Here is a 14,510-nt window from a genome sequence, read left to right on the forward strand (position 1 = left end):
AAAAATGGGACCTCTTATCTCCCTGCTTGACACTCAGGCTCAGCTGGCCAACTGTAAATTAATATGCATGTATTTTAAGAACATATTTCTCTATATTACAGCTTGAAAAAAGTCAATATTACTTGTTTTTAGTCTAAAAATACTATTTTCAAGACTGCTGTGTTTAATATGGGCCTAATATTATTTTCTTATTTGTAAATTTAAGTAAAAATTTCTTGTTTTGTTGGCAGATAATTTTGCTTATTTGAAGTAATAATTTTCTTATTTTACTACGTATATTTTTTTTCTTAAAATTTCTACTGTATAAATGATATACCAACCTGTCTTAGGCTTCAGGTTCTTGCGTGGTTCTCCCGGACCTTCAATGGGCTGCTCAGCCAGAAACATGCGAGCTTGCTCCAAGGTGCTGACCACCAGTTGCTCGCGTTCTTTCAGTTCCGACTGCAGCATCTACAAAAGAGGAACACATTTAAAGGTGTTAAAGGATTTCCATCAAAAACAACTAATCACTGTTGTTTTTATGAGTCTAATGAAAGCAGGTGAATGGAGGAGTTTAATGAGGAGTTATAAAAGACGATGTTCCCCTGCTATATTGTGGTTAATTATTCACGCCACTGCGCTATCACAGATTTTTAAGCAATCATAGTTTTATGGGCTTTTACAGTATACAGGCAACTCCGAATCTTTAGTAGCTTGCCTTTGGTGTAGTACCACGCTGTGCCACTACATGCCAGGCAGCACTGTGGTCTACTGGGAAAAATTAGCAACAGCAAGAAAATGCGAAGAAGATCCCCAAAACGCAAAACTAAACAGCCAACTCTACACCAGGCTAAGCTTTTTAAAGCCGCACACATGCAAAGTCACAGATCATGCTGTGTAGAGAGTGAGGAAGGCCACCACAAGTGGACAAAAATAACATCAACACCTGCAATTTTTATCAGATTATGCAAATAATCGATGGGATAATCACTATTATAATCCATTCTAAAAAAAATAATTGATAGCCCCAGACCTAGTGCTGACATTATGAGCGCAGACCGCTAACACATATTAGGCAATCTTAGCTGATCCAAATTCAGGCGATCAAAATGTTATATATATATATATATATATATATATATATATCAATAAATAAATAAATAAATAAATAAATAAATAAATATATATATATATATATATATATATATATATATATATATATATATATATATATATATATATATATATATATATAGAATTATTATTTTCTTATTTTTTGGTTTTGCAATGGTAAGCAGTAAAAAACTGTCCTCGCACCCTGACAAAACAAAGCCATCCAACTCCCACAGTTTCATCACCAGTTGTAAAGTTTTGATGGGAACTTTGACCAGTTATTTTATCTTTAATACTTGCTATACTAATTATAACAACCAGGAGACTGCATATTCTCAGTTGAACCATTTCCTGGATGCCAGAAAGGTCGAGTACACAGTTGTGGAGCCTTTTCTGCTGAATGCGGAAGAAGGTCTGCTCTATTCAAAATGGTCTCTACTGTTATACTGTCCCGTGTGGGTGGGCGGCTCAGCCTAGCCCATGTGAAAATGTGTGACCTGATGGTATTGAGGCCTTTATTTCAAAGATAGTCACTAGTGGGGTCAGAAAAGTTGCAAAGTCAGCAAAACTGACGACAAACTCTTGCTAGCTTGTGCACATCAAAATAAGAACTGACTTAAAAAAATAAGAGTGCCACAAATGTAAGTTTATTTTATTTATATTTCATAAGGAAACAGTGAGTGTAAGCAATGCAGGTTTCTCAATATTGCAGATTGCCACCTGTTGCAGAATCGGTCTAAAACACAGAGGAGAAAGTTTGCCAAGGCAAGTTGAAACTCGCAAACTTTTCTTTAGCAATGAGGAAGAGGCTTAATTTGTGAGCAGGACGGCTGATTAATGAGCTCCTTAATGCCTTCCCCCTGCATATGTGACTGCTGTCTGCCGATCTGGCCGCCGCGCATGAACTCGGCGTGAACCGCGGCCAGATTTCATCACATCACGGAAGAGGTGCTCGCAATGAACTCACGGTGGCTCGGCCAAGCGCGGCAGATGTTTACTTTACTTGCGCTTTATAGTGATGACCAACAAACGCTTTCGACGGCTAATTAAGCTCCTGCCGCGCTGCAATAGCTTTGCCTGTGCCTATCCTTTGCTTGTTAAAAGGTACTGAGGGTCGAAGTGGATATTTCCACGGGGGGTGGTGGTGTTAAATTAGCCAAGTGATCTGGAGAAGAAAGTGAGTCGTTTTCTGGCCGGGCAGTAGAAGCCCTGCAGGAGCGATCATTAGCGATCGGCCAACAGATCACATATCAAACTCTTCCCTTAGACCAGGAAAAGTACAGACAGCCTGCTCCGGACTTTAATTTAGCCGGCCAAGCTTTTACATGATCAAGAGTCCTGTCATTTTTGTCGTATTTTTCCCCAAAATTGGTTAATTAATAGGGGTGTCAAAATGAGTGCGTTAATTTAAAGTTCCTTTAACGCCACTCTTTTTTTTATTGCGCGATTAATGACCGGCCCTTACTTGGAAAGCCTGTACTGGGAGGGATCCACGTCAAAACTTAGCAGTAATTAATTTAATTATAATGCATATATTTGTGGAGACTGGGGTCAAATTGTATTTTACAATCTTAAAAATGTGCAGAATTTTACGAGTTACTTCATGTTAAAGATTAAATAGCTCTCAAAATCAAAAGAAAAAAAGCACTGAGCTGTCACCAGCATCGTACAAATGCAATTATGCCATCTAGTGGCAGAATAATGACCTCAAACAAACCAATATCACACATTTTTTTTACAGTACATTACATCATTTTAACTCTATTACAGTCATATGTTATCAAAAAAAAAAAACCCCGACAGTGCCAGCCGATTTTGAACATTTTAACTTATCTTTCAAGGCAAACAGAATATTGTGTACTTTGATTACACAAACATGCTGGGTACCAAATAAAAGATCGCGTTCCATTCTTTCATTTGAAAAAAAGGTATGTTTCTACCTTATTCCGTTCTTTAGTAATCACCATTTGAAAACACGTAATTTGAGTGACCTTGAGCGCAAATTTAAAACAAGGAGAAAATGAGCCTTTAGTGAAAAGATAAATTTTCTGCACACCAGTGACTGACACTAATATTTTTTGTTAAGTGACGCTTTGTGAATTAGATTTAATGTGACAAAGGCTTTGATCATTCACGTCATCGTTGAAAACGTTCTATTTCCTAAGATCCGCCATGTTTCACTGCAATTGCATACACCGGCAGAACATTGAAAAGAGAAACAATGCTGCCATCTGCTGGCCATAATTAGTGGCCGTTTCATGATTTTTTATACCCATTCACAAAAGGAGCGCTGCACAAGACGTTGCACTGCCCATTGAGGAAAAAAAAAAAAAACTTAGTAAACGTCATTTAACGTTTTTGGCAGCATTCATTTGGATTTTAGTAAACGTCATTAAACGTTTTTGGTGGTAAAAGAGTTAATGTTAGCTTAATTTTATGAATGATGATGACATTACTGTATCAATGACTAAAAGATGCAGCCATATTTTTATTAGTTTTTTTTTCTTTTCTTTTATGTTAACAAGAGTATGAAAAAAATATTGTACATTTAGAAGAGATAACATTTGTGATTAATCGTGAGTTAAATACTGAAGTCATGCGATTAATTACGATTAAAAAATTTAACCACCCCTACTAATTAATATGTATTTATTTTTCTACTCATTCATCTCATTAAATATTTGGTTTAGTCATTACGAGTGACCTGATCTGTCTACTGACCGACTACTTTTCAGGAAATGTAAAAAATAATAATAATAATTAAAGTGCGAGAGCAAGAGCGCTAAGAGTGTTAAATAGTTAAATTTGTTTTCAAGTTCATTCAAACAATTTAACTTGGTTAATGATGATTAAAAATAACAGATCACATGGACCACTAGAATCCATTATGAAAAATAGGAAGTTATTTTGACCATATTAGGACATATTTCCACCCGACAGGCCAGCCCCACATTAATCACAAACGTTTGGCCACCCCTGCTTTATACACACAAGCATATGGCCTTCACGATAACAATGCTTGGACCAAATGAGGGCCACTCGCTTAACCTATGGCGACTTGTGATCCTCACAGCCGGAGTGAAGCAGAGGGGGGAAGAGATGGGGGGGGGGGGGGTATATAACAGTGTAATTATTTTCGTTTTAATACACGCACGGCCCTGGGGGACTTCATTGCCTATCGGAGTGTGTGATTGCTTTACGAGGAGGCCGTGTAAGTGCGAGACGCTGCCAGGCAGCTTGATTAAATGGGACGACTTTATTTGGTTACACCACTTTCAGAGTTTTAAAAAACAAGCGCACAAGAAATTGTGGATTCTTTTTAACTGTAAAATTCTAATTAGAGTTCAGGACAATAATAAATCACACTCAAAAACATTTGTGACAAATACTGGATTCCTTTTTAGGTGAATCAGGCTACACGTGACTGCAGATCTTCTGTGTGCACGTCTTTATGTTAAATATCTTCTTCTGTAAAAATACGATGTGAAGACAAAAGCAAAGAATAGCTCAGCAGGAGTGCGGGAATTTAAATCCCCTCCACCGGTGTTGAAACGTGTCCTCTTTTGTTTCTATTTCCTGCGCAACGTGTTCACTAAAGGCAGCCCAAGTTCACGGAGACTGCGAGCAAAGTGAACAAATGCGGGCCTGGTGCTGAAACGAACAAATGAAATGGCTAGGCCTGCTAATAAATGATTTTTGCTCGGTGGCCCTGATCCTCTGGCTCCTGGGCAGGATGCGTAGTGGGCAGATAGCAAGATAGATAAATAGAGGGCAACTTCCTAGACAGGCAGGAAAAGTGTGAAGAGGCCAAATAGGTTTTGGGGAGGATGGGAAAAGAAATGAGGAGGAGATAAGGTGTAAAGGATGGCTCACTCAAAGATTCATTGGATTATTCGCTCCATTTCAGAGCGGCCACATTGGCTGCGCTGATTTCAGTGGTGTTATGTGGATATTCGATTGTTTTGTCCAATCAGATTTCAGCCTTTAAGTGTTGCCATGTCATTCCAATCTGCATCGGACCTTCATAATTAGTAGTGCTGGCCCCATGTAACTTAAGAAGTATTCGCAATGAGATTTCAAATTCATCCTCAGAGTCAGAACGCTAGCCCTGGATGACATCAGGGATCCAGTACATCCTCTGATTGGTTGGTCACAGCAAACCGGTTCAACTATGTGTGGCAGTAATGCACCAAATGTATTTGCTGAATGGCAAAAGAAAATAGAAGAAGAAATGGAAAAACTATCATGTCATGGCAACTAATGTGTGACTTGTGTCTCCACAGCTAGATCACTAGCTTAGCATGCGGCAAATCTGCCATAAGAATTTTCAAGTTTTATGTTGACATTTTCTTGTGTGTTCAGATGTGTTTACAAAATGCGTGTGAACAAGTTTGAGTTCATTTTAATAGGTTTAAGTCAATGGTGGCAAATTCAGGTCCAGGAAGTAAAAACCCTGCCACAGTTTGGCGTTAGCCCCTGATACTAGCTAGCTAGCTAGCTCCCTAGCAGGTAAACGAGCACCATGGGAGCTAGCTAGGGAGCTAGCTGGGCTAAAGCTAAACTGTGGTAGGGTTTTTACTTTCTGGACCTGGATTTGCCGACACTGGTTTAAGTGTGTTTAAAGCTTACGTGTTTAAAGGGGTTACTGTTTTTATATGGTCTCTCTGAATATATTATTACTATATTTGAAGCCAACATGCTTTTCATTTCGCTGACAAATCCCATCTGGCCAGGAAAAGATAAGACACGGCTGGCTATGTTTAAGATAAAAGGCTGCCCTCCTTTTGAGCACTTATCACAATTGGACTCAGCATGTGTGCTTTAAGTAAAAAAAAAAGAAAAATAAATTTCTGACTGACTTTTAGTGGTGATGACCTTGGTCGGCATTGTGGCCACTGAGTGATTCAGGCTTGGTAATGTTTGCTTGTGTGGCCAAAGGTGCACAGCAAAACCTTATCACCAAACGCCGACGGCCATTTCTATCTCGTCCCTGCTATGACAATAAGCACAGCTGAACCCCTCATTTCCCTTCAGGAGGCTGAGAGGGCGCATCAAAATAGCGGGGGAAAATAGCTGACATGCATTGAAGGGCAACTTTGAAAACAATTCATCATTCGTGGGAATTAGGGATAACGTGAATGGCTGTAGAGTGGTAAAAATCGGAACTTGACAAAAGTTTTCATGCAAAGCATCGAGCCAAATATGTATGTTACAGAAGTGTGGTACTAGTACCACTAGTGGTACGAGGGCTCCCTCTAATAATATGGGAAAGAATCACTGACTAGCATGCGCGAGAAGTAATTCCCCTCCGTACCATCGGCGGCGGCAGTCATTATTCCTAAAGGCAACCGGCAACCTCTTTACGGGGGTGTTATATAAAAACGTAAACAACTCATACCGGTGTTGACAGCGGCGCCAGGGTAAACGCGGCGGCCAGCTGGTGAAGCGAAAACGGGGGCTGGAACAAGCTTCGTCCACTTCTCGTACCCGAACGCATGGATGTACTCCGTTGTGGAGTATCCTGGACCCTGTCGACTCCTGGCTGCTACCGTTTGTCGGTTCACCGAAAAGCTTCGGCCGTGCTGCCCTCCACGTTTTGGACGCGGTGCCGACCTCCAGTTTCTGAAGAAGCTTCCTTGAGACCGCCGGACGCTCCCACAAGGATCGCGCTGTTAAATGCGCGGTCATTGACAAACGAAACGTTTGTTTTGGGGGAGTTTTTCCATTTCCAACAACAGCTATGATTTGAATTACTACCGCCTGGCTGTGCTTACTTGGACGCTCCGAGGACATCGGGCCGAGGTGGAGGAACGGCGACTACTTAAAATAAACAAAAAAAACAAATTTAAATGTGAACGATGTCTATTTACCACATCGATCACAGCTTTAAAGCCACCTTCTTTGAAGTCGGCCAAACTGTCACAGTGCTGTGCTGTGTCACTTACCGACCTCCAAAATACAATAAGGACTTTTTAAACGACTTTGCAAATCTTCTTGCCGAAATCATGCTGAAATATAATCATATCCTCGTTATGGGGGAGTTTAATATTCACGTGTGCTGTCCTGAAAAGCCATAAAGTTGTGTTGAGTTGAGTACTGCTTATCCGCGTTGTCACTTGCTCTTCTTGCCGCGTGCGCTGATTCGCTACCTAACAGCCAATCACAGTGATCAAATGCCCCCGACGCCGATTCAACATGTCGAATTTGACATTTGGACAATGTCACTTCACTCTCATAATTATTTTTTTCTCACAATATTTTAACTTCCTTCATGTTATATTTATTATTAAGTTTTCCTTCTAAACTTTGTTCTTATAATTACCTCTTTTTTTCCTCTTAATATTACAACCAAGCATAAAACCTGCCTAATTTTTTATGTGACAATTAGGCCGACTATACCACGTTTAAATAAACGCTTGTTAACTTAGTAAATTTAATAAGAAAAATAGCAGCATAAAAAAAACTCGCCATCGAAAATAGTACTATATCCAACCCTGCAAAATATTGAGGTACAACCCGAGGTAAACCTCGCAAAGTAAAGAAAAAGTTATGGACCCAAATAAAAATCCGTAGTAAAGAGGGACCACTGTATAGGGAAGTCATACACGTAATATAAATAAATAAATAAATAAATTAATTAATTAATAGAATACTTTTACAGTTGGATTGGTCTGGCTGTGTTGAGTTCATTTGTGTGTGCGTCTGTTCAATTCTTGATTTTCCATCTATTAAGGATGCAAAATGGCGGTAATTAATCAGTGTGGCATCACGATAATTATAATATATTCTGGTTGCTAATTATCAAACTTTTCTAAAGTCGCACTCACGGAGCCACTTTCAACCAACGTAATTATGACTTTTGGTGATGCTTGGGCGTGAAAGCAGCGGTCAAGAGGTTTTCAAATGACCAGCGAAAAGCCAACTGTTAGCGAGTGATAAGAGGCATTAAAAAAAATTGGGACCGCACAAAGCGCCGTTTTTGATGAGCCTGGTAATGACGACAGCCTTTTAGCGGCTAATTGAAAGGATGATGATGAATAATTGGTGTTATGGACGATTTGGAAAGGAGAAACACTTGAAAAGTTTTTCACTTTTGCTCAACTCTCACATGTTTAATAAGACCAACTTTTTTTCTTCGTCTTTGCTGCCTGCTCTCTGTCATTCTCGCACCAGTGACTTCCTGTTCTTTTAATAACCGCCACAGCCATTGCTCGCCGCCGGGTTAAGTGGCGTAGCGCTTTTATCATAAAAGATCCCAGGAAAATAGAGAAAAAAACGATTTTTTTTCTTCTTCTTTTTTTTTTTAACACGTTCCCATCTTAGAACGACATTATATGGGTTTTTACAGTAAACAGGCAAGTGAAAAATTCAATATAGTAAGAAGATATGGCGCAACATGCTGACTGAAGTCTATTGGAAGACAGGCATCATTATTAAGTCATTCACTGCCATTGACGGCTATAGACGTGAAAATTCATTTGAACAATTTCTATTCGTTGAACATTTTTTCCCCCACTTTTGTTAACAAAAGTATGAAAACCTAGAATTTCTTTCATTGTATATTTAGAACGTATATACAATTTGTGATCAATCGTAAGTACGGTCATGCAGTTAATTACAATTAAAAAAAATATATCGCTTGACTGATCGCCTGATTTTTAATAATCTTTTCAGATGGTCAGATGATTAATTTTTTTTAATTGTAATTAATCGCATGACTTCAATAGTTAACTCACGATTAATCAAAAATCTGTTTTAAATGTTTTTTTCTAGGTTTTCATATTCTTGTTAACAAAAGTGGAAAAAATGTTAAACTAATAAAAATAGTTTAAATACATTTTTCTACGTTTATAACCGTCAATGGCAGTGAATGAGTTAAGAGAAAGTTAAGTTAGAGAAGATCCCCAACTTGATTCTAGTAATGTTGCTAATAATACTGCAGCTTACCGAAACTCTTCTTTGTTTATTCTGAATGACTGCATTTTCCTGCCCCCCGGTGGCCAAGGTACACACAACAGAAGCACGGGAATTGAAGCATAAAATCATCATAATGCACAAACTGTTTAATTATTTACATTCTATTTAAATGTGGTATTTATTTACTGTATGTTTTTATGGCCCCCAAAAGGCAATTCTTTCATCAGAAAAAAACAGAAACAGCAATTTCATGAGGGTCCTTCACACCGCCTTCACTCCATTAAGAATGCAGCTATATAAAACAGAGTCAATATTGATAGTGAAAAGCGTGAAAAAGGACATTAAAAGAGAGGGAAGATTGTGTTTTCTTGTCAGTGCTGTGATCCGATTCAAGTGCTGCACGAAAAGACGGCCTTTAGAAAATAATCATGCTTCGTTCTGATTGACACTTGTGTTTGTTATTGGGGGTTGTCAGTGGTGTACAACTGTGAGTGCATCAAACAGAGCTGTGGGAGGAAAAAATAATCAATGAAACTCCCGAAGTATGTATTTTTGCCCATTACAAACCCTTTCCTGACATGTACTAAATAACAGTTTAATTGCATATTGCCATTGTTCCATGAAAACAGGTTATCTTCTTAAGTTTGTTCTGTGAGTTTTTTTGCACAAGGACACAACTTAATACTCCTTGGAAATCAAATTAAACTTTGAAGGCACACTGTAAATTGTAAAAATCAATATGGCACTTAACATTTAACAACAAGCGACATCACATGTAGCCAGTGGTGGCTAACGCTAATGGCTAACATTGTAAAGCGGTCAAATCCCCATTTTACATCATCATTTTAGACCATTATATAAACATTATAGATAATAATTGAGTTACTTTAATATTAAGTGGGCCAAAAGAGAGGTAATACTAACAACATTTTTTTTTTGGCACAGACCAGCAATATTCCTGAAAGACCATTGTGGGGTCACCTATTGTGTCTCATAATGTGCTTTTGAAAGTGACTGATGATTCTCTCATGATGTTAAGGTTAAGCAGGTACAAGAGCCAAGACATTTATTGTTCTCTGCTGGAAGGTGGCCTGCACTATACGACATACATTGCACGCCTTACAGTAGCTCACAAAATTAAGTACACCCCACACATCTTTGTAAATGTTTTGTTAAATGCAGTGCGTGTAAAGCTTGTAGAATCTTGTAGTTTTTAGTGTCCCCTCGAACCAAATTAATAATAATAATAATTTTAATATACCGGTCTATGCTGTTGGCAACAAAAGTGAGTAAAGTGTGTTAAAGGTGAGGTCATGTAATCCTTCTCAATCAACACCTCTGGGCTTCTGTCAATGTGTGGTGGTGATTTTGTCATCCACCACCACCCCAGCCTGTATTTTGCTATTTTGTTGTGTTTTGCCATGAGAGGGACGTTTGTGGGCGGAAAGTCTATATTTACTCCTCCAGCCAATCACAGTTATTGTCTTTTTCTTGACATTTATTTATTAGAAAAAAAAGATTTATTTTTTTATTAAAATACTTTTTTGTTTGGAAAATTGAACGTACTAAAAATGTCTTCTTATTTTTTTACTCATTTGCTTCCCAAATCATATAAATATATTGTATGTTAAAAGATTACCATGCTCCCAGACATATTTATACGTTTAAAAAAAATAATGTTTTTTATGCTGTTGCATACAGAAGGCTTTGAAGCCGCCTCTGAACTGAATGAAGAAATGGTAGTATTACAAAAACAGCCAGCAGGTGGCAGCAGAGTATAAGAGATCAACCAGGGCCATGTTGCAACAAGCACTGTTTGAAACAGATTTGTGAATAATAATGAAACCTAGAGCTATAATCTCATGCTAATTGCTGCAAAATGGAAATATAAATTTTTATTTATTTTTTTTGATGAAAGAAGAGACTAATCGTTATTTTGGTAGGTTCCATGTCTTTATAGCAACAACACAATCTGCTGGGAGCCTTGCAAAATCAGTCAAAATCCAGTAAAACATCTGGGAGCGAAGGGGGTTGCTTCAGTAAATGGCTGCGAGTGAGTAAGTTAATGTCATCATCTTCATCTATTCTTAAATATGTATTAAAAAGTGGATAGTAATTTTAGTCAAAGAGCAGGAAGCATCACACCTGGACACTAATTGAACATACATACAATCCGTGTGCATGAGATGTGACGCGTGTTGTCGTTGGCGAGCGTATAACAATGTCAAGACGAGCGCGAGCTCAGCGAGAGTAGCGGCCAATGTAGTAAAAAGTCTCCCCAGGCTGCCTCATCCATCTTAATGCAATTACACGTCAACAATATCCAGAGCTTGTAATAAATAATTGCACCGGCTGACAGACACCAATGAAGACAAACTTACAAACAGGTCAATATTAATTACTAAAGACACAAGAAATGATACCGTGTGGGACGAGGGGTTGAACTGAACAATGATCCGGAAGATAAACTAGCGTAGTTGATTATCTAACTGCGCTGAAATAAGTTTTATATGCCCGACGGCGTCTGATTGCCTGCAATAAAACTGACGAGTAATAACCAAGGACGCACAAAACATTTGTATTTATTTTCGTAGGGACTGCCGCAAACCGCAATTCATCTTAACGGGACGTGCCTGACGACTGGCCTGATGATGAATAATAACACTGGCGATTACCGGCGGACAGTGATTTACAAGCATGGGACGTTCTTGCGGTTTCAGCAAATCGCTAAGCTACCTGCTTTTTATTGATGAAAACGACAGTGGAGTATTCATACAGTGAGCCTAAACTATAGCACCGATTTTTCAGAAATCTTTTTATTTAATTTTTTTATTATGCCGCTTTTCCTACCAGATAAAAAAAAAAAATTATATCAGATTTTTTGATATCTTATCTTCCATGTCCAATGTCCCAAAATTTAAGGTAATTTCACTTAAAAAAAAAGTGCAGTGTCAATTTCAAAGAACAACTGTTTTATAGAACTACACATCTACGCTGAAGTAAACATTGCTAGCTAATTTAACAATTTAGCTAATCTAATATAGCCCACCGCTGCTATTTGAAAGGAATCGTAACTCTTCCACACGTGGTCAAGGAGACACTCTGCCGCTAACGGGTTAGCAGCCAGACAACTCTTCACTCTCATTCACTGACTCCCACGTCACTCACCACTCAAAGTCATAGACACTTCAGTGTAGAATGTGAGAATGGTAACCCCAAGCGGACAAAAATAATACCTTAACCTCACATGAATAATTAGTTTTGTTATTATGCATAAAGCTTTAAAATATATTTAAGATAGTAATACATGGTAACTACTTCACAGATTCTCCTCTAAACACTTACATTGGCGCCAGCTTGTGGGATTTTGCTGCTAAGGAACTACATTGAAGTGATTTGAAGAGCAATTCCGTCAATTAAGTGCACATTTTCGCAATTCGCGGCATGATCCACTTTGACATTCAGACATGTAAAAAGCCATCATGCCAACAATGTGTTTGTTACATGAGTTGATAAACAAAAGGAAGGAACGGAAAAAATGCAAAATATCTGGTAACGGCTTAAGATACGGAAGGAAATGATTTTCAGGCATACTTTGCGACGGAAACATACCGTGCAGTGGTTCTGCTGCTGCAGCAGGGTGGGCACGTCTCCGCCGACAGGCATCTGCTTGGCCAGCTCCTCGTCCTGCATGCAGATCCACCTCCACAGCTCCTCCAGGAGGCCCAGCAGACGGGACCAGCGCTCGGCGCTGGCTTCCAGATGGGCTCTGCCAAGGGGAAGCATCCGTTTAGAAATATTAGTGTCAAGTTTGCGGCACGTTTTACAACATCCATTGTTGTAGTCAGTTTGAGTCCAATTTCGCCTGAATTAATACACAATGCAAGAGAATGTGACTTTTTAGTGGTGCAGTCAGTGTACAGTACATCTTTTTGATGTATTTTGTTTATGGGATGGAATGGAATTTACTGAGCAAAAAAGCTCTGTTTTATTGTATTTTGGCCCACAGAATTTTCACATTTCACACATATTCACTGAAGCAACCCAACCCTCTTAGCTTGTGTTTTATTGCTATAAAAACATGGAACCTACCAAAAGAAAAGTGTCTCTTTTTCAGGAAAAAAAAGAAGTATATTTCTATCTGTTTCCGTTTTGCAGCAATTAGCATTAGAATATAGCTAAGTTTCATCAATATTCAAATTCCTGGTAAAAACAATGGCAAAAAGAGCTTGTTGCAACATGATCTCTTATACTCTGCTGCCACCTGTTGGCCGTTTTTTTTTTTTTGGGCAATAACTACCATTGCTTTAAGCCACCTCTTCAAGTCAGAAGCTGCATCAAAGCCTTCAGTATGCTTTTGCATAAAAACAACAACATGTAAATACGTTTTTGGGAGTGAAGGAAACATTAAAAAACGTGTTTACACGTTTTTGGGTTTGAATGAGTTAACAGTTACAACAGAGCTGGGAAGCCTGACGGGTCACCAAGCAGCGCCCCATTTTTTCTGTCTTGTGTAAATTTAAAATAATGTAGTTTCTGCATTAATTGTCAATGAACTAATCAGGAATACATCTAAATAAGGAGAGGGAATGTTAACATTAACTGGATGTGGGAAATAAACATTTTCAACCAAAAGTGACAGTGTGTTTTAATCACTTTAAAATGCATTTAAATTGTTTGCATGGGGTTAACTTTAAAAAAAAAAAAGAAGTTTTTTTTTATAGGGTTTTCGAGTAATTTCACTTATCACAGGTCGGACTGCTTAGCTGCGAGGACATTAATTTCTAGTAACAACGTCAAAGACCCAGCCAGTCAGCCAGTGTACAGGGTTTGCGATTGAGGGTATGCCTCCTCAGAGTTCCATAGTAAATGGTAGCAGAAGTGTGACATTTAGCCTCGAGGCTGCAAACGCCCAGCTGGAAGTTAAAAATGGCAAACACACAACAAGGCTTTTGTGCTTTGGTCAGTGTACACCTTTTTCAATGCAGCACATCACACTTGAATGTAGCTTCCTCCAATTTGGGTGATAAAAGGTGTCAGAAGTAGGATGTCAGTCAGTCTTCCTTCCTTCCTGTCTTCGTTCCGCTGCTTCTCCCTACACTCCAACCTGGTCTCGGAGCATCTCCATCTGGCTCTTGTCAACTCTAATTCCTAACCTACACTTTCTTCACAGCCCCTCACCAAGAAATATAGTGCGTCTTTTTCCCGGCGAGGTCGCGGCTGACCGGGGCCTATCAGTGTCATCAGAAGTTTATGTGCCTCGAGGCTGCTTCTGGAGGTAATATATATTTCACCCCGGAGTGGCGAGGCAGACATGCTGAAACACAGGGTGTGCAGTATCTGATGGACAACGCCCCCAGACCGCATAAATATTTCACGGCCATGCGAGTCACGCTCGATAAAGAAAAAGGCCATCTGTGTCATCTTTTATGGACTGAGCTCAGTGTGATGTCTTTGGGGTCATATATTATGAATAACATGCTAAGTGGTGGGGTAATGGA

General features: G+C 38.9%; 1 protein-coding gene across 5 annotated transcripts in view; it reads right to left on the minus strand.

Moving 5' to 3' along the window:
- utrn (utrophin) overlaps positions 1–14,510 on the minus strand; it is a 156,049-nt gene that overhangs the window by 47,114 nt on the left and 94,425 nt on the right. For all 5 annotated transcript variants that reach the window (XM_086061753.1, XM_086061751.1, XM_086061752.1 and 2 more), the window contains 2 exons: positions 12,622–12,778; positions 321–450 (listed from right to left, as the gene is read on the minus strand). In XM_086061753.1, coding sequence (XP_085917879.1) covers positions 321–450; positions 12,622–12,778 — 287 coding nt within the window. The remainder of the gene's footprint in view (positions 1–320; positions 451–12,621; positions 12,779–14,510) is intronic.

This window comes from Leptonotus elevatus, chromosome 18 (assembly GCF_054856555.1).
Source record: "Leptonotus elevatus isolate MCC_2025b chromosome 18, RoL_Lele_1.0, whole genome shotgun sequence".
NCBI classification, from domain to species: Eukaryota; Metazoa; Chordata; class Actinopteri; order Syngnathiformes; family Syngnathidae; genus Leptonotus; species Leptonotus elevatus.